Source organism: Python bivittatus, unplaced genomic scaffold, assembly GCF_059951505.1.
Source record: "Python bivittatus isolate LINGU-HERP-01145 unplaced genomic scaffold, Pbiv_v1 ctg000070_np1212, whole genome shotgun sequence".
Taxonomy (NCBI): Eukaryota; Metazoa; Chordata; class Lepidosauria; order Squamata; family Pythonidae; genus Python; species Python bivittatus.
Genome location: NW_028277034.1, coordinates 42,952,717 through 42,973,409, shown reverse-complemented (window position 1 = coordinate 42,973,409; position 20,693 = coordinate 42,952,717). Strand labels below are relative to the sequence as shown.

General features: G+C 38.3%; 1 protein-coding gene across 4 annotated transcripts in view; it reads left to right on the top strand.

Moving 5' to 3' along the window:
* The window catches only part of BMPR1B (bone morphogenetic protein receptor type 1B), a 141,700-nt gene that overhangs the window by 77,824 nt on the left and 43,183 nt on the right, over nucleotides 1-20,693 (top strand). For 3 of the 4 annotated variants that reach the window (XM_088133038.1, XM_088133040.1, XM_088133041.1), the window contains one exon: nucleotides 20,073-20,232. In XM_088133038.1, the coding sequence (XP_087989164.1) occupies nucleotides 20,073-20,232 (160 nt within the window). Of the gene's footprint in view, nucleotides 1-11,079; nucleotides 11,227-20,072; nucleotides 20,233-20,693 lie in introns of those variants that run through there. The other variant, XM_088133039.1, reaches the window with a different exon arrangement.

Sequence of the window (20,693 nt, the reverse complement as noted above, 5' to 3'; positions counted from 1 at the left end):
ATAACCAACCAATTGAAGAAATATAATTTCAGCTGTCATGTATTTCTGGTTTGGGTTTATCATGAAGCAAAATAATGAAGAGACAGCCAGTTGGATTGAAGAAGGATTTAATGAGAAGATAAATTTGGACACTAGTCCAACATTTGCCACAATTTTGCAGGCTTATACAACTCATGGATCTCCAAATGCTAGACACTAGATAGTTCTAGTGAGCATGATTCATGTTGTAATTTAAAATGCTAACTTATATGCATATTGATTGACTAGCTTCAGAAGCAGTAGCAAACAATATGTTCAAAAGTAGAATCCAGGTGACTGTGACAAACTACAGGTAGTCCCTGGGTTAAGAACACCTGGTTTACAGACGATCCATAGTTGTATGGAACCTATTGTAGCAAAATTTGAGTTAAATACACAATGATTTGAGTTAAATACATAAAGGTCTGAGTTAATTACACAGTACTACATGTACGGTATTATAGAATAATATTGTTCCAGCTTATAAACAAATCTGACTTAAGGACAGACCTTGTGAATGGAACTCCATTCTTAAACTGGGGACTACCTGTATAAAATTATAGCTTCAAACTTGGCGTATCCTAAATTCATTGTAGGGAAGTGCAAACTGATGCATGCAGGGATCACAACATTTTAAATTAAAGCGTACATAAGTAATAATATCTGAATTGATGATAACTAACTTGGAAAGTGATCCGCGGCAAAAACATCAATTCAGTGCATGGCAGCTGAAAGAGAGGAAAAGAAATGAAAATATTACTGCCCATATTATAATTCTTTTACAGGTAGTCCTTGATTTATGACCATTCAGCGACTGTTCAAAGTTATGACTGTGCTGAAAAATGGACTTATGACTAGTCCCCGAAGTTATGGCTATTGCAGCACCCCCATGGTGAATGTTTCCTACACATGACTCCCTGTGCCTTCGAAAAGCTACGCTGTCTTTGGAAAGCCTTTGGAAAGATAGCACAGGTTTCAGAAGACAGTGTAGCTTTCTCAAGGCAGTGCAGCTTTCCAAAGGCTTTTCGACAGGATGAAACCATTTCCAGCCTTTCCCACTGGCTGGCATTTGCGCCACGCTGCTGGGCCGGGCTGGGGAGCCATGTGTAGGAAAAGTTTGCTGGAGCAAAAGCAGCAAAGTGCTTCTGCTTCAGCTGTGGCAGTTGGACACGAAAGGTAAAAGGTTGGTGTGGGGAACTGGGAGAGAAGGCAGCTGGATGAACAAATGCTTGCTGGCACTTGCTGGGGTGGGCTGGGCAGCTGAGGCTTCCAGGGTGGCTGCGGCCTTGACCACAGCGTGGCAAGTAGCCCCAGAGCCGCGCAGTTCTGGGGCTGCTTGCTACCCCACAAGGTAGGGTGAAGGCCAGCCAAAAGGACAGAGATGGGGGGGAGATAGGTGGGTGGGGCGCGTTGGAGGCAGTCCCTTATCTTACTGAACTTGGGGCTGGGAGGGACCAAGCCCAGAATGGCTTGGATTGGGGATCCTTGGCTAACGACCAGTGAAATTCACTTAATAATGGCAAGAGGGATTGCCGGGATTGCTGTCGCTAAGCGATGCGGTCATGTGACATCTCACTTTATGACCACTTCGCTTAGCGATGGAAATTCTGGTCCCAATTGTGGTCTACCTTGTGATAGGATTATAATAACCTATTTCCAAACTAGACAGACTCAAATTATCTTTTGAGGTCAGTGTGTCAGGATCTAGATCCCTTGAGAAATCTGTAATGTTGGAAAGGTGGAAGAACAGAAAAGAAAAAGATAACAAAGGGAAGGTGGATGAATTCGGTTACAGCAACAATAGATGCACCATGGAAGACCTGAGGGGTGAGGTTGAGAATAGGTCAGCCCAGGGAAGCACTATTAGTGTAGTTGTTAAGAATCAACATTGACTTGAAGGTATGTATTCAGTCCCTAAAAGATTACTTTACTCCTAGGAAAGATTGAAAAGAAGCTGGTCAAAATGATCAGGACTACTTCCCTACAAGAAAATGAATTGCTATTAGAAAAAATAATAAATATTAAGTTAATTGAATGAAATCAAAGTCCTCACTCAGTCAAGCAGATCCCTCGGTGCTTTGGAGCTGTCACTGTACCTCACAAAGTTGTTATGGGAATTAAGTTAGGTGAAACTCACATTTTGACCTCATAGAGAAAAGGTGGAATATAAATACAACAAACAAAAAATACAATAAATAAATGGTTTTCATATTTTGAATATAAAATAATTTATATTGGATGCTGTTTTATAATGAAAAGCTGGCATATCTTATTTATTCTTGATAAGGAAGAACTACACTGAGCCTTCAGAATGAGGGGGATCTGGCAGTCAGAGAAAAGAGGTGCACGTCACCGTAGAAAGGCAGGGGCATCTCAGTTGGGATCACAAGCTCAGTTGGGAAAGGGGATATTATTCATTTACTTCTACTCTTAGTTTAGAGGTTTTCACACACTCTCCATGTGGTGAATCTCCACACCCTCCTCCCAGAAAAGAAAACACTCCACTGAGTGAGTATTCACATGTGCTAGAAAAGTGGGAAGAGAAATCACAGAGAGCGCGCGCTGTAATTTCAAGGAAGTAGAAGTTTTATTAACCAGTTTTTCCAACGTCTTGACTGGTTGATCTATATTTTCTAAATTCCCTTATTTTGGGCTGGTGTTCATAAGATCTCAAAATTTAAAGTTTGTCCATTAACCTAAATATTCCATTGGGTCGATATATCCCCTTGTGGAAAATATCATCATATCTATATGAATGTGCAGTTAGTCTAAAATAGCAGCACACTGAATATAGCACCATCTTAGAAACATCATTGAAAAAACATAGTGTGGAAAGATTAGTCTGTGCGTGGCATGGACAGAGAGTTGAGAGAGATGGGTGACAGGACAAAGAGCAGGTTTAATCTGTTCCTTTCTTTGATCACTTCAATTAACTTCTTTATCACAGACTGCAAGGTTTTTTTTGTTTTTTGTTTTTTTTTGAGTTTCAAAATAATTCAAAAATCAATGATCATCTTTCCAGAACATAGTTTGTGCAACTGGTAAGAGAGTAAGATTTTTGAAAACAAAAGCTTTGCTATTTTTATCTTACAGTGCCATATCTAGGCCACAGTTTCATGCAAAGCCATAGCATCCAGCAAATTTACATTTTAACATTTCAAAACTCAGATAGGCATATCTGATTTTGGCACATTTTAAGCGTCCTTGGCATAGCTTGTTACTTAATACTTACTTTATGATTTACTCTTTTGAATTGTACTTTCCACTGCAGATATTCTAAACGAATTGTCATGACAAATGCACCTTTTTTTGCGTGTTGCAGATTATTTATTTACTTACCTACTATTTATTTATCTAAGGGTGAGAGCGTGTTAGTTAAAAACACATTATTCTCAGTCTCTTTTCAACTAAATATTTTAGAATGACAACGCTCAGTCTATTTTTTGCACTTTTAAACTGAATGACTCCTTCTGTTTATGCTAAAAATGTAGATAAGTACCTTTCAGAACACTGTTTGCAGTAAAATCATTCCTGAGGCAAGAGTCAACATATTATCTTTGAGACTCTGCTAGTCATAACTAATGATCTGCTGGCTTGCAGCTCAGAAGAAATCAGAATGAGTCCTCCATACAGTACGTGGGTAGTTCGAAAGAGTGGCGCCTGTTAGGAGTTTCGCTGTTCTGTTTGCATTTAAGAACAGAATGTGGTACTCCCTCACCATTAACTTACTGTAACTGAAGGAAAGGCTGCTCAAGGCAATGTTGCTTTAAAAAAGTGCACTGACAATTGATTTGTTAGCCCATATGTTCCAAAACTTATTTATTGTCTCTTTAAAATTTCTATTCTCCCTATTCATTACTAAAAATAAAGTGAGGCATAGTTGATCATAATTATGTATATGATTTGTAATTAAGTTCTAAAAACAAAACATAGATGTAATTCAAGAAAAACTTTGTCTTCTACATAGCTAGGCCAATCCTTTGAAATCTTTCAGATTTCAGGTGTCAGTTGGAGTTTTAAACATGTGTTTTTCTTTTCTAATGACATGGAGAGCCTGCATTTATTATGGAATCTGTGTAGAACATATATGCATCGTTTGTAAAGAGGTTATCCATTCTAACGTTCACTTACTGCTGACATTTTTATAAAATGAAGTATATTGGCTACCTAATTACAGGCAGCTGTATAACAACTAAAATATACCATAAAGTTAAGCATAGTAGCATATGCTGCAAAATGTTAAAGAAAACCTCAGAATGAAAACAAGGTTTGCCTAACATTTTAAAAATATTGTGCTTGGTGTGAAAAGATTTAAAACATGAGGCAAGCATTCTAGAGATGGCACACGATTATAGAAGGTGTTATTTATGATGGCTTCAGAGGAAAGCAGTTGGATTGTGTATGTGTAATCCAAATAATTGCTCTTAGTATTTTATCTCATTCTTTAGCTAGAAAAATTGCAAAAGTGGCTTCTGGATGAATATAACAAAAAGGAAAAGAAAGAAAGGAGAAGGAAGCTTTGTATGGGGACCACCTGGAAGCTTCAAGTGTTCCAGAATGCAGCAACGTGGGCAGTGATGGGCATGCCTTTATATGCCTATGTAACACTTTCGTGATCTACACTGGTTGCCAGTTTGCTTCTGGGTGGGATTCAAGGTGCTGGTTCCTACCTATAATGCCATACATGGCATATGGTCTGGTTACTTGAGGGACCACCTGTCTCCCATAATATCTGCCTGGCTGATCTGATCTATCAGGATTGGCATGCTCCGGGTTCATTCATTTAAACAGTGCCATCTGTCAGGACCCCAGAAGTGCACCTTCTCTGTAGCAGTGCCTGCCCTCTGGAATGAGGTTCTCCCCAGGATTCAAATGGCCCCCACCCTGCTGGTGTTTTGAAGGGCCCTGAAGATGTGGTTCTTTGCCCAGGCCTTTGGTGAACATGATTGAAGCCCTCTTCCCTTCTTTTTCTTTTTTACAGTTGCCGGGCAGCATATAAATTTTATTTCATTATATTTATTATTGTTGGTCACAGTCAGCCAGATGTTTAGAATGGATTTGGCATTTTTATCCACCTATCAAGTCCTTCCCAAGAACCTGGAATAGGCAGATGTTGTTTGATGGTGTTAAAGGTATTGTTGGAGGATATAAGCTGTTCCATGTAAAGCTGTCTTTTGCAATTGACTGATGATTTTGTCAATGCCGATGGTGTTCAAGTGGTGCTCCAGATGTTTTGGGATTGCACCTAAGGCGCCTGTAACTGTTGGTACTATCTTTGCTTTCTTTTGCCATAGTGTTCTACTTCTATTTGCAGGTCTTTATATTTTGTGATTTTCTCCAGTTCTTTCTCTTCTATTCTGCTTTCTCCAGATATTGCAAGATCCACTATCCAGACTTTTTTGTCTTTGTTATCAACAGTTGTTAAGTCTGTTGATGTTGTGTGTTGTGTGGCAGGTGCTTGTCTGTTTGAATTCTAAAGTCCCAGAGCACTTTAACTTCTTCATTTTCTATTACTTTGTCTGTTTTGTAGTCCCACCAGTTCTTGCTTGCAGGCAAATGATATTTCTTGCAGATATTCCAATGCAGCGTTGTTACTACTTTGTCATGTCATTGTTTGTAGTCAGTCTGTGAGATCTTCTTGCAGCAGCTACTAGTTTGTTCAGTTTCTTTGCAGAGGTGGCATTTGCTGTCTGTTGCTGTCTTCTCAATTCTGGCTTTGTATGCATTTGTTCTGAAGGCTTGGTCTTGTGCAGCCAGAATTAGTCCCTCTGTCTCTTTCTTCAACTGTCCTGCCCTTAGCCATTGCCAGGTCTTGTTGTTATCTGCTTTGCTTGCTAGTTTTTTTGTGTACTGGCCATGTAATACTTTGCCTTGCCATGTCTCTTTTCTGTTCTTCATTTGGTCTTTCTTATAGTCCACTTTGGTTTCTTTGGTTTTTCAGTAAGCCTTCATGGTATACTAGCTTCAGGGAATCTTCTTCACTGCCCTTCAGATATTCTTCCAATGCCCTTTTTTGTTCTTCAGCTGTCTGGTGTACTTGTAACATTCCATGCCCACCTATGCTCCCTGGTAATATCTGTCAACGTTGCTGTATGGATGAAAGGCATATAAATTTAATAGATGATGATGATGATGATGATGGAAGAAAGCAAATAACCTATTCTAAAGTGTAAAGGTGGTACAGCGATTAGCTAGTATAGATTCTGATAAAATTAGGACTGTAATAAAAATTATTTTGTGTTGGAAACTATTTTTTTTAAAGGGCAAAAACCCACATTGAAATTATTGGGGACAGTTTGCATGGTTTTTGCAAGATAGGATTGTGGAGGGATATCTGTGGAGGTGGGCAAAGAAGGGCAAGTGATGAAACATAGATCATAACACCAAACCCCAGCTTAAGTACTAGCATCGGACCTTAGGAGCGAAATATAAGGGCAAGCCTTATGCCCCGACATCACCTGGTGTTGACATTTTAATGTAATCTTGTCTATTGCTGCAGATTCCTATGGGTGTCTTTGCTTTCATTTTAGAAATCCCCTTTTCTGTGCCTCAACTAAATCCCCAGAGAAGACGTAATGGAGAAACCTCCTCTAGGGCATGTTTTTGGGTCAAGCAGAGAATAAGCCAAAAAGTCTGCAGGATCATTGGGATCTATGATAGATGGGATCTATCATTAGAGAGAAAGTCTGAAGTGGGAAGGAAAACCAAAACCTCACATTTTCAGGACAAGACAGTGTAGGAACAATGGAATGTAAATCTGAAGATAAGATTCAAACAGAAGGAGCTGCAGCTCAGAACAAGTGAGGGAGAAAAGCCAAAAGCAGCTGATCTTTCAGAGAAGTTGAACCTGTTTCAGCACTATTCCTCTGCCATAGCAACAAGGGAGATCCAAATCCCTCCATCCTTTCGACTCTCCGCTGCAGCCTGCCAGAATGGTTGCGACTCTCTGTGGATATTAGTGGTCTGTTAAGGAAAATCATGGTCCCCCTTTCATTGAAAATGTCTTCATTGCAATAGGAGGATTCCCCAAGAGTCAAAGAAATATGACAGAACCAATATTATTGGAGTTCTATACACTCTCACTCTCTCTCTCTGATGGATCTAGTGGTTTTTTTTATGGTGGGGGGATATACTTTTTAAGTGTCAATTTTTAGCATCCAGATTTCATGATTTATAAATATGCAGTGATATACAGTGAGCTGTCTAGTTAAAACCACTCATGTATATTCTTTCTTAATTAAGTTCATAAATCACAAACCCATTTGTGCCTCTCATATTACAGTGAACTGTCCTCGTTAAGTTTGCACTGTTCTTACTAACAAAAACTTACTAATTCAAAACTCTTCGTGGGTTTTCAGTATTTGATGCTTTATAATTTCCAATTGTTTTAGTGGTCAATAGTAATACCAATCTGGCTTGATTCTGCTCACCTTCAAATTTTTATTTTTTATTTATTTATTTTACAGCCAAAAGGCCTGAAAAATGCTCACCTTCTGAAAACAACCAGGGTCATCTGGGTGTTGCAGAAGGTTATCTCACATTACATGCATTTCTCCAGTCATGTTTCCAAGTCTGATTTTTTGCAAAAAGCCATTGAGTTTCTTCCTCCCCTCTTGCATGAGGATAAGCTCAAATTCATTCTTCCCCATTTCTCCCTCACCCTTTTATATTTTATAAAAAGATGTGGAATGTGACTTTGTCCACTTATATTCTGTTGCACCAGATTTCTGGCAAGCCTTGCTGCATCCCCAGGCCAGAGGAGAATCATGTGACCAGGCAGTAGAACTACATTACATAGAGGCTTTAGAGCACAGAATGTTGGATTACTTGTTCGGCTCCTGTCAGCCCTGCTAGGTAGACCAGACCAGGAAATTCCCTCTAGAGGAAAGCTAAAATGAGATTGGCTATAATAACAGAAACTTGCATGTCTGATTGTGTTGTATCTCCTCTTCCTTCTTTCTTATACTCCAGTGAATTAGGGAGGCATCTGTCTGAACTCTTTCAAATGTTATTTCCCATACAGCCTGTAGCCCTACGATCCTCTCTTAGCCTTCTTTCCCAGCATTGACCTTGCATAGATTTTGAGCCTAGACAGGTCCAGGCCTGCAGGAGCAATGCAAATAAAACCAAAACCCAGAAATTGATTCCTCATTTACTTACTGTTAGGCCATGCATATTTATGAATTCATTTTGCCTTCTTCAAGGGCATGAGGTCTATCATTATTGGCAGAAATACACAATTTTCCCTTCAAGCTTCTCTTGAATAGTGATTCTATCCTAAGACGCCTAAAGCAGGCAATTCACACAGGTACCTTTATTCGTACACCTGAAGGTTTCTGTTGGAGAAGGCAATGCACTTTATTGGATTCGTCTACCAGAATATTTTAAAATTATTTTTAACTGTATATTTATTTATTGTTTCAATATGTTGTAAGCCGCCCAGAGTCCCCCATTGGGGGGAGATGGGCGGGGACAAGTCTAATAAATAAATGCAACTGGGTATGCATGTACAGTACTGTGCAAAAGTTTTAGACAGGTGTGAAAAAATGCTGTAAAGTAAGCATGCTTTCAAAAACATGTATTGTAATCATTTATGTTTATCAATTTACAAAATGCAAAGTGAGCAAACAGAAGAGGAATCCAAATCAAATCAATATTTGGTGTGACCACCCTTTGCCTTCAAAACAGCATCAATTCTTCTAGGTACACTTGCACAGAGTTTTTGAAGGAACTTGGCAGGTAGGTTGCTCCAAACATCTTGGAGAACTAACTACAGATCTCCTGTGGGTGTAGGCTGCCTCAAATCCTTCTGTCTTTTCATGTAATCCCAGACAGACTCAATGATGTTGAGATCAAGGCTCTGTGGGAGCCAAGCCATCACTTCCAGGACTCCTTGTTCTTCCTTATGCTGAAGATAGTTCTTAATGACATTGGCTGTATGTTTGGGGTTGTTGTCCTGCTGCAGAATAAATTTGGGACCAATCACATGCCTCCCTGATGGTATGGCTGCCTGTATTTCTCAGCACTGAGGACACCATTGATCCTGACCAAATCTCCAACTCTATTTGCAGAAATGCAGCCCCAAACTTGCAAGGAACCTCCACCATGTTTCACTGTTGCCTGTAGATATTCATTATTGTACTACTCCCCAGCCCTTCAGCGAATAAACTGCCTCCTGCTACAGCCAAATATTTCAAATTTGGACTCATCAGTCCAGAGCACCTGCTGCCAATTTTCCACACCCCAGTTCCTATGTTTTCATGTATAGTTGAGTCGCTTAGCCTTGTTTCCACATTGGAGGTATGGCTTTTTGGCTGCAATTCTTCCATTAAGACCACTTCCAACCAGACTTCTCCGGACAGTAGATGGGTGTACCTGGGTCCCACTGCTTTCTGCCAGTTCTGTGCTGATGGCACTGCTGGACATCTTCCAGTGTCAAAGGGAAGTAAGCATGATGTGTCTTCCATCTGCTGCATTACGTTTCCTTGGCCAACCACTGCATCTACAGTCCTCAACATTGCCCATTTTTTTCAAAAGAGCTTGCACACACATCTTGAAACCCCAGTCTGCTTTGAAATGTTGGGAGAGACCTTGCTGATGCAGTCTAACTACCTTGTGTCTTGTTGCTGTGCTCAATCTTACCATGGTGTATGACCTGTGACATGAAACTGTCTTCTACAACCTCACCTTCATAGCAGAGTTTGGCTGTTCCTCACCCAGTTTTAAGCCCTCCACACAGCTGTTTCTGTTTCCATTAATGACTGTGTTTCAACCTACATATTAAATTGATGATCATTAGCACCTGCTTGGCATAATTGGTTAATCATACACCTGACTCTAATCCTACAAGATCCCTGACTTTGTGCAAGTGTATAAAGTGTGCAAGTGTAAGAATTGATGCTGGTTTGAACCCAAAGGGTAGTCACACCAAATATTGATTTGATTTAGATTTTTGAACAGATTTTCTTCTGTTTGCTCACTTTGCATTTTGTAAATTGATAAGCATAAACAATTACTATATTTTTGAAAGCATCCTTACTTTACAGCATTGTTTCACACCTGCCTAAAACTTTTGCACAGTACTGTATCTCACACTTGATGTAAACAGATTTTCATTGTCCACATTTTATATAGGGTCAACTGTACACAGTTGTATTGCTTTAATTATTAATAGTCACTCAAAGGATTTAAATCCAATCAGTCTTGGGTGCCTGATTTTATTTAAACATAATTCTTTCTTTTTTTCTTTTTAAAGAAACATGCTGTGAAACAGTCAGCTGGGGACAGAGTCCATGGTTAAACCAAGGTTTCTCATCCAATTCTGAATAAGGCTCAGAGAAAGCCAAGATGATAAGAAATGGGCTTTGGTCCTAAACCAGATTGAAAAAAAACCCTATGTTTACAATACAGTAATTTTTAACTTTGGGCTAAAGGGTCACATTAGCAAAGCAGGAAAATATGAGATGGCAATGTGTCCAAAGCCTGGATTTATTTTTTTTCTTCTGGGTAGTTCTGTTGTTATTTAATCCTGGAATTCAGGTGATAATTGAAATAAACCTCTTGTAAATAGGTGATTTCAAAAATTAGAATAACACAGAATGAAAATTGCATTATATTTACTTTTAGACCCAGTATAAATATATACTGATAGATAATGTTTTTAGTTAATATTTCTCAGAGGTGCCCACAGGTTTTTGGTAAAAAAAAGTCAAGATGGTAGCCACAATGGTATGATCAAAGCTTTGCTGATTTTTTATGTGTGCTGTATATACAACACTATTAGAAACATAGGCAACCTACCTCCTGGGTTGCTGCATAAAATTTCACATAGGAGTTTTGTGGGCAATTTGTAATCCCTCTGTCTTTTCCCCCAGCATACTCTCTTTCTTTCACCTTTCTCTTGTCATGTGGCCAGTATCACACACGTGGCTCTTTGCCTAGTCAGACAGGTTTCTGCTTGCCAACTCTGCAATCAAAGAGAATACAGGCGAGGGAGAGAACAGCTGAGGTGGATTAAGCAACTATATCCTGAGCTGCATTTCTTAACTGGTGAATAGCTGATCACAGCTGCAGGCTTAGCCCAACATACGGCGCTCTGTTTTGTTAATGGAAACCCCTTAGCAGCAGCAGTAGTTTTACTGCCTGGTCGTATGATTTTCATCTGGGGTAGGGATTTGGCAAGGATATAACAAGCAATGGAAAATGAATGTAAGTAGGCAAGGTCAGCATTGTAGCTGTTTTTTCTTTAAAAATATAGAAGGGAAGAGTTTTTAAAAAGGAAGAATGGAGCAGAGTATATTCTTTTGCAAAGGAGGAAGGAGAAAGAAGCTCAACAGCATTTTACAAAGAAAAAAAATAGGCATGGAGGCATTATGACTGGAGAAAAGTTATTTAACTTGAAGCAAGCTTTTGCATCACCCAGCTGACCTTGCCTGTTTGTAGAAGCTAAGCAGAATCAGCCAAGGATAGTAATTGGATGGGGCTGCCTGGGAATTCTAGGGCTGTATAGTTAAAACTGGGAAGTTTAAAAATAAGTCTGTAACATTGCTAGGAAAACTGCATGGAAGTAGTCACCAAGAGCTGAGTTTCACTTGGGGATGCTTTTAGTGTTGTTGTTTTCTTAATGCATATGCTTTCTGTCACTTTTGTAGCTACAAGAAATATTTTTTGTACCTCCCCATTACTCAAGGTAATAAGCCTGATTCTGACCATATGCATTTAGAAATGCAATCTCCTTTGAAGTAAGTGTTCTTAGAATCATGGGGTGTGTTTAAAAACTAATTGTTTAATGCTGATGTTTCTTTTTCATTTCTTTGATGGTTAAATTTGGAAAATAGTATGGTTTTCTGTTGGTGAAATAATTCCATAATATGTGTAACAAACGCCAGGGAAGTTGTATATAAGGCAGTTTGATTGGTTTATGGGGTTTTCAGTTCTTTTGTTATATTGGAGACAAACATACAACTTATGAACACTTTTGCTTTCTTTAAAAAACTTACTGAGGCTTATAGCCTGTTCTGATCCATGTAGTCTCAGAGCAGCTTTCAAGATTCTCTCCCATAAGAGGATTAAAAGTAGTATAAAATCAAGTGGTTTTGTATTATGAACTGATGGGTTTTTTAATAAATGTAAAAACAATCATAATGGACCAGGCTGCTTAAGTTAATTTAATTCAGAGCTTGCTTTTGGAAGGCAAGTTGTAATGTCCTAATGCATTATAGACTGAGATTGTCCTCTAATTGGGTGAGGAAGAACATCCTGGTCTAAGTAAATACATATAACATTTGTGTTTTTTTGTATTTTTAAAGGAAACTTTTCTTGTTTCAGATATTGAGATGTTAACTGGTATGCAACTTCCATGGAAGATTGGTACCAGGCAACACCAACTCTGCATTTTCTTTCCCAGCTTCTGCCTCATAATGTATTCTTCTACATTAATTTAAATGTCCAAGGAAATTTTCTATCATTTTAAAATATAGCTTGGCATTAAGGTAGACTGTGGGCTGTGCTGAACACAGCACTGTGATGTAGTCATTCCTGAAAGAAGTAAAACTATATTGTGTTCCCCAAGCTGCTCATAGAACTGAAATAGGTCCTAACCATGATGCTGAAATCTACTATAAGGGCTGAAACTGGGAAGGAGGGAACTGATAATTCTCAGGCAAGACAGAACCATTATTGAGCCATGGAACATGTTTCTCTGATTTTCAAGGCCAGGAAAAGAGCAACAAAAAGTTCATTTGGGGAAAGAAAGACTATAATTTAAATCCCAGGGACAAATAGGTGGCTGGCTTGCTGGCTTGTCATGTTCTTCATTGTGTAATTGACTTACCTCTTTGCAGGAAAGCAACCTTTTTAGTTGTGTTGAGCCTGGGAAACTTCTGCTATGAATGAATGTGTGGGCTGAGTTTCTTTAGAATGGCTGTCTATTGCTGTGCCTGGCAAAGTGTAACTATCAATGGCAGAATGCTGATTTTTTACTACATGGTTTTTAAATCTTTTTTGATGGTTTACTGTCCTGTTCAAGGCTGCAAGTAATTAGCTGAGAAAATCCAGTCAAAAGTTGTATTGATTGCAGAAGCCAGGCAGTAGACAACACAAGGAGTAAGTAAGCCAGTCTGCTGGCCAAAGCCATAATAAATCACAAAGAGCAGGTCATAGAAGTGAGAAGAGTCAGCACCATTACAAGATAAGTTGGTCAGAGGTCAATTAAAAAAAAAAGTGTTTCAAGAATAAACATAGCAAGATGCCACTCACAAGATTTTTTACCATCCATCTCAATTATCTTTAGATTCCCTTCCTTGTTCTAAGTATATTTCAGCTGTCTTCATTTGCTGATCATATAAGAGTTGGAAGGGTCTCCGTCTTGTCCAAGTGCCTGCCCAGGACAGGAATTTGTTATTGCAGGAAAGCTGACAGACAGCCATGGAGCCTCAGTTGTAAGACTTCCAGTGGAAGAACGTCTCACCTTCTGAGATATCCCATTCCATTGTTGAACACATTTTACCATTAGGAAATTTTTCGTGATGTCCAACCAACATTCATTGCCTCTTAATTTGAATGCAGTGTTTCTTATCTTTCTTCTTGAACAATTCTGTCTTGTCTTGTATGTGTCAGCTCTTTAGATACTTAAAAACAGCTATCATCTTTCTCACAGCTTTCTGTTCTCCAGGCTAAACATAACCAATGCCTCCAACCATATCTTCTAAGTTTTTCTTTCCTGGTCTTTGATTATTTTGGTTGCACTCCTCTAAACATGTTCTAGTTTGTCAATATCTTTCCTAAAATCTGATGCTCAGAATTGCATCCACTAAACCCACTCACTGCCCCCCCCCCCCCCGGAGATTTGCCTCTTAGACACAGTGGCCTCTAGAAGAAACTAAAACAGTGTTAATTTACAGGAGTCAGGTATCTCCAGCAGGCAAAAACAGGTTGTCTATGGATAAAATAAACCAAGTACTTACAACACAGAAAACCTGATGTTGCTTCGCTAATTTCGGTATGGAATTGATGAGATCCTGCATTTAGATAAATGTAGGGTGTCTGATTCCAGTTGTTTCTCCTTGCAATGTGGAAGTGGGAAAGAAAAGCACAGAAGTAATAAGAAAGGCCTCTTCTACATTATGTCTGAACAATCCTTGTGACCTCGCTTCAGTTAAACAGCTATGTTTTTATAGATTTGTATTTAAGTTGTTTTATATTTTAGACTGATTTTAAATTCCATTTCTGAGATTTCCTTCTCCAAAGTCTGCATATAAACATTTACACACATATGTGCAAACAGATAGGGCTTTGTAGATTGAAAAGCAAATTAAAAGACCTTACATATGTTTCTTTCCCTTCCATCTACAGCTAAGTATGAAGTAGTTAGTTGACACAGCATTTTTTTTGTACAGCTTTAGTTCTTCCTACAGCCACCCCCTTCCTGAACTTGTGGCTGTCTGCCAAAAGAGCAAACAGATTCCTCTGTATTCTTATTAGAATGTTCAGAAGTCAGGGTGCTTCCACCATAACTAAACTTAACAGCTGCTCTGAATTTCTGAAAAGCAGAAATATTTGTACGGTTTGGGAAGGGAATTTGGCAGATTACCTTGGGCGAAAGCTCATTGTTGTTGTTTCTTGTATGATAATCATTAAGGTTTGCAGTAGAAATGTTCTTGGCCATTACAATAGGCTCCACATTAAGCTGGTGGATTTAGGCACCTGATACCTGCTTCCTTACCCTGTCAAGAAAATGACACATCCTCTTTTCCTTTATTGAAATTGATAGCCTGGTGTGTTCTTGAGAAAAGGGTCCTCACAAATACAATAAAGCCAGAAAACCAGGACCCATGCAAAGACAAACCATCATATCAATGCAACACATCACACAGTAAAATATTAACACAATGAGGGCTCTGTTATTAAATTAATCATCTGGAAAATTATTCATTCAAGCTTATAACTGTCTCTGGAAGATAAGGATGGTTGGTTGAACACCAGTGGAACTCCCTTGGGAAGGAATGCCAAGACAAATTACCTTAGTGAAGAAGACTCAGAATACATTTCTCTAGTAGCTACTCATCTCTAGATAGTAGATGATGTCTTTGTTTCTTACAAGAGCTGTTTTAGTTGAGTAGCTAAGAGACTGAATTATATATTGATTATTTATTATGGTCAGTGACCAGTCCATACTAAATTACAGGTGGTCCTTGTTTAACAACCACTCATTCTGTGACTGTCCAAACTTACAACAGCTGTGAATGAGTGGTAGTTATGGCCAGACCTAGTATTTATGGCTGTCACAGCTTCCCTGCAGTCATGTGATCATGATTTGCAACCTTCCCTGCCAGCTTCCCATAAGCAAAGTTGGGAAGCCGGCAGGTAGTTGAAAATTGCAATCATGTGAGGTCCTCATTTAACTACAGCAACCAGGGCTGCTAGAACTGCTGTCGCTAAGTGGTGTAGTCACACAGGTTTTTTTTTTTTTTTTACTTACAACCATGTTGCTTAGTGATGGAGCTTCTGATCCCAATTAGTGTTGTTAAACAAGGACTAATTTGTATAGTTTTTTTAGTTTCTAGGAAGTAGTAATTTACAGTGTTGATATTTCTCCATTTTACAAGGTTGTTGTAAGGATTATAGCAAATTAATATACTCATAGTTAAAGTGTTGTAATGATTTTATTTAATGCTATGCATTTTATGTTCATTAATACCAGCTTAGATTGAGAACATTCTAACACACACACTCATACTTTCTTGAAAAGAAAGGTTGAAAATCCCTCATATTATTTGCTCTGAAATTATTTTTCTAATCTGTCCAGTATGTCAGTCATTAAATTGTTTCCAAGTTACTCTTATTAGATGTTTTTCAAAAGATCCCATTTATTTTAATCAGAAGATGATCAAGTTCTCTTGTTTTGCATTTCCTTACAATATGCTGGTGATTACAAAAGCTTTCATATTAGATCAGTATAGCCATGCTGGCTGGGGAATTCTGGGAGCTGAAGTCCACACAGCTTAAGCGGCCAAGGTTGAGAAACACTGGTATAGATATAACTTTGGAGTAGATTTTAACCATGCTAATAAGATTGTTGGTGGGCTGTAAATGATAATTTCTCTTATCTCATCTGAACCTTATAAGGATTACTTCAACAAAGCTATTAAGTACTCTAATAATTGTAATCACAGCCATGCATTTCCTGGGTCATCTCTTGTATGCATTACTGCAATGCATTCTATGTAGGACTGCCCTGGAGGCTACAGGTGGCCCAGAATGCAGTGCTGCAGATAATTATGGTGCACCTCAATGAGTCTATCTAACACTGCTAGTTAGTGAACTGCACTGGCTGCCAGTGGACTTCCAGGTGCAATTCATGGTTCTGATTGTTACCTTTAAAGTCCTTCATTGCACAGGTTATTTGTAGGACTACCTGTCTCCAGTTATTTCTGCCCATCCAATTAGATCTGAGAGAGTTGCCATTTATGGGTCCTGTCTCTTAAGCAATGTCCTGTCTGCCTTTCATAAGGCTTTGATAGCCTGTTTTTTTTCTTTCTTTCCCCTTCTCCTCCATAGGCATTGGGTCAGGAGGATTTATGAACCTATCCAGTATGATTGTTCCAATTGTTAAATTGTTTGCAGAATTTGTTTTATGTTCTGTTGTATTTTATTTATATTTCACCTTGCAGTGTTTTGTTTTTATTATGCTCCACCTGGAGTCATTCAGTAATCAGATAAATTAGGATTCTCTTAATTGGGATTTTAAATCAAGTATTTAAGTCAACCTTACCATTGTACCTACACAGTTTCTACTAGTTTTGGTTAGATATTGTTGCTCTTGGAAGTCACTTTCTAAAGAGTAGAACACTTTCAATCTCATCTCTTTTCACTTTTGCAGTTCGTTTTATTTCCTTCATGTATTTGTTCTGTAGAATTGTAATTAAGACTTTTCCTAGCTAGCAAAAAAAAAAAAAAAAAGCAAGGAGAATTTTAATTACTTCCTTATTAGGACTCCACTTGGCCTATCGAGAGATTTTTTACCTGTTCCTCAAAAACTTTGAATAACAACCTTTCAGAAGACCGTTTCCAATTGTATGATTAAATAGACTGTAGGGATACATAGGCTGTGTTTCATAGAGTTTGTGATCATTGCTAATAAAGACTTATCACAAAACTCTGCTTTTACCATCACGCTCTGAATGGTAGCCTGGACTATAGTTTGAGAGACATGATTTATTGTCCTTTTGGTGATTCTGCTCCATCACTAGTGAGTTGCTAAAAATATCCTGTGGAAGTTTTTTTTTTATGATGCCTGAAAAATAATAGGGAGTTAAAAACTGTTAATATTTCCCTTTCCCATAAAGCACCCATTTTAGAATGCAGTTTGGTTTGTTCAGAGGAATTCAGTTAGTTGTTGGTGCCTTTGTGAAATTCAGCACTGCTAAGGTGCATTTCCTGATGTTATTTTATAAATGGATTGAAACTGAGCAGTTTAGAATAGGACCTGTGGTTATATTGTTGTTGTTCAGTCGTTAAGTCGTGTCCGACTCTTTGTGACCCCATGAACCATATTGCGCCAGGCCTTCCTGTCCTTCACCGCCTCCCTGAGTTTGCTCAGTTTCATGCTCATGTGGTTATATACAGCAATGCAAAAAGTTTAAGGGAACGTTTCATAATTGATTTCCTTTCTTTCCATTAAAAATCTCTGTTTTAAACCTACAGGACTTAAAAAGTACCTGACTTTGACTAGTTTGGGTTCCTAAATGTTTGCTGTATTTTGTTTTTGGTGGTTGTGTGTGTGTGTGACAGCTATGTATGAGATAGATTGAATTAGCTTCTTCTATAAGTTTCAGAAAGTGGAAAAAATTAGTTACATCTTTAAAAAAAGACATCTACATGGCAGATGAAAACAGTCCCTGGTATTTTTATTCTTCATTACTATTAATTTTTAATATTTTTCATTTCACTTTGCCAGATGTCTGAAACCTCTGCCTAGAACATTTTTAAAAGTCAGTCTTCTGTCCATGAATAACAATGTTAGTCACAATCCCAGTTTTGTGCTTATTTGCTGAAAATTGAGATTTAGTTTTAAAAGGCCCTGTTCCACTGACCCAAAAAGTGAACATCTGTTGATGTTAAATTGCTCTTTGTAGGCTGGAATTTAAAATGCCCTGATGCAAAAAAATAATAATAATAATACATTGAGGGATATTGTGTGAGAGACTGGCTTTCTAAAAGAAGTACTATATAAAAAATCCGTAGAGCCAAATTATGGCTTATTCTTACAGATTGAAGTTACTTATCCTAAAAAGAAAGCTGCCTGTCCTAATGTGTAAGCCACCTAGAGTTACTTTCTAGTTAAGCCAACATGTACGTTTGTTAAGTAAATACATTTTCAACATATATAATTTCAGATCTCAGATTTGTAATTGTTAATATATTCTGTACTCTGCTGGGCTAAAGAAGTTAACAAAAAATTCATCTGCTACAATACATTGATGTGGGACTCTGGGGGAAAATTTCCTAGCATGGAATATGCTCAGATATTTAGAAAGTTTCTGTCTAAAGACTGCATTGGAAGCAAAACATTTCACCACCAGTCAGGAATTAGTTTTCTAACTAGTTGTTTGGAGGAAGGCAAAAATGGACAAGTTAGTACAAGTAATCCTTGTTTAGTGACCACAGTTGGGACCAATAACTTGGGCATTAAGCGAAGTGGTTGCTAAGTGAAACCGAGACTGTGCTTACAATCTTACTTCAGCTTTTCTTTGCTTTACAGACCTGCAAAGGTTGTAAATGTGAGGACTGGTCTAAAATTACTTTTTCATCACTGTTGTAACTGCAAATGGTTGCTAAACAAGGCAGTTGCTAAACGAGGACTACCTGTACTTCACATTTAAGATATTTGTATCTGAAGCGTATTCATATATACAGCCAACCACTGCCTTCAGTTTAGAAAGATTGGTATCATGTTCACCTAGTTTATGTTTAATGTTGCCTTACAGTTTCTACTATACAGGTAGTCCTCCACTTACGACCACAATTGGGACCAGAATTTTCATCACTAAGTGGTGCAATTGTTAAATGAGTTGCACCTGATTTTACAACCATTTTTGCCAGGGTCATTAAGCGAATCACTGCAGCCATTAAGCAGATCACACAGTCATTAAGTGAATCTGGCCTCCCCTGTTGACTTTACTTGTTCGAAGCCCCCTGGAAGGTTGCAAATGGCCATCATGTGACCCTGGGACGATCCATTGTAAATACATGCCAGTTGCCAAGCGCTGAATTTTGATCACGTGGCCACGGGGACATTGCAACAGTCGTAAGTGCAAGGACTGGTCATAAGTCACTTCAGCGCTGTCGTAACTTCGAAGGTTGTTAAACGAATTCATAAGCTGAGGACTACCTGTAATTTCCTTGTGAGATGGGTGGTGTCCAAATTTGAAATATAAATAAATAAAAATAAATACATATAAAAATTTGGTAGATCATACTGTAGTTTCTGGTTGCAAAATTGCCAGAACACTATCCTTTCAGTTTCAAAGCTAGCCCTAGGCTTTGAAATGCAAACTTGGAAGCTTTGCAGCTTCCCCTTTATAGCAACTGATCAGATAGTCTGTTGGAGGGAATAAGCATTTAAATTTGGTTCCTTTTCCTGCAGCATATAGATTTTGAGTTCTGCATAGCTGAAAATATCTCTGCACTCAGCTTCAAAACCGTAGGTAGTGGGAACAATGCTGTATGGAAAAGCCCTTGATATGATAAATATCAAGGATCCCAGATTCAAAAGTGGGGAGGGATATTTAATAGGAATGTTTATCAAATACGGATACATAATCTGTAATGATGGGTGGTAAATTTTATGTAATGCATATTAAATTGCAGATTTAAATTAAATATTTATGTTACTATGTATAGGAAAGGTTACAAAAATGTTTTCATTAGTGAGTACATCTGTCATTTGTGTGTGAGTCCTTCATGATCTAAATCTTGACATCTTCCAGAGATGTGTGGACTGCAGACCCAAAATTCTAAGCCTTATTTGCATTTTTTTTTCATTTCCTGTGTAGCAAACTTCCTAGACAGCAGGCCCTTGAGGAATTCTGGGAAAGGGAACATTTATGCCAGGAAAGAAGATGGGGGAAGCACAGTAGCTGCTCCTCCCCAAAAGAAGCTGTGGTGTCACTGTCATCACTACTGTCCTGAAAATTCAAAAAACAACACCTGCAGGTTGGTGAGAAATGCTTCACACAATGTGTAATTTACACAATTTGCTGCATTGGTATCATGCCCATTCAATGTCAGTTGACTTAAATGCTTTTAAAAGATTAAACAAAATAATGAGAAATACATCTGTGAATGATTGTTAATGATGCTACCCAAATCTTGAGATTTTAGAAACAATAAATATCAGTTGCTAGGGAAAGGGATCAACTGATAAGGAAATGGTATTGCAGTGTTGTCTAACTTGTGCTCCTCTTTAACATATCTGTTTGATGGTGGACTTCATGCAGGTTCTTTTTTCTCCTGCTAAGTTCATTTTCCTGCTCTGGCATTCCATTCCTTTCGTAATTGTACACTGATGTTAAATTGACAACTCTTCTAATACCATTATATTCTTGCTCAGGGTAATGTAGATTTTGTTGGACTGTTACATCCATTAGTATTAGACAGCTGGGGCAATAATCAGA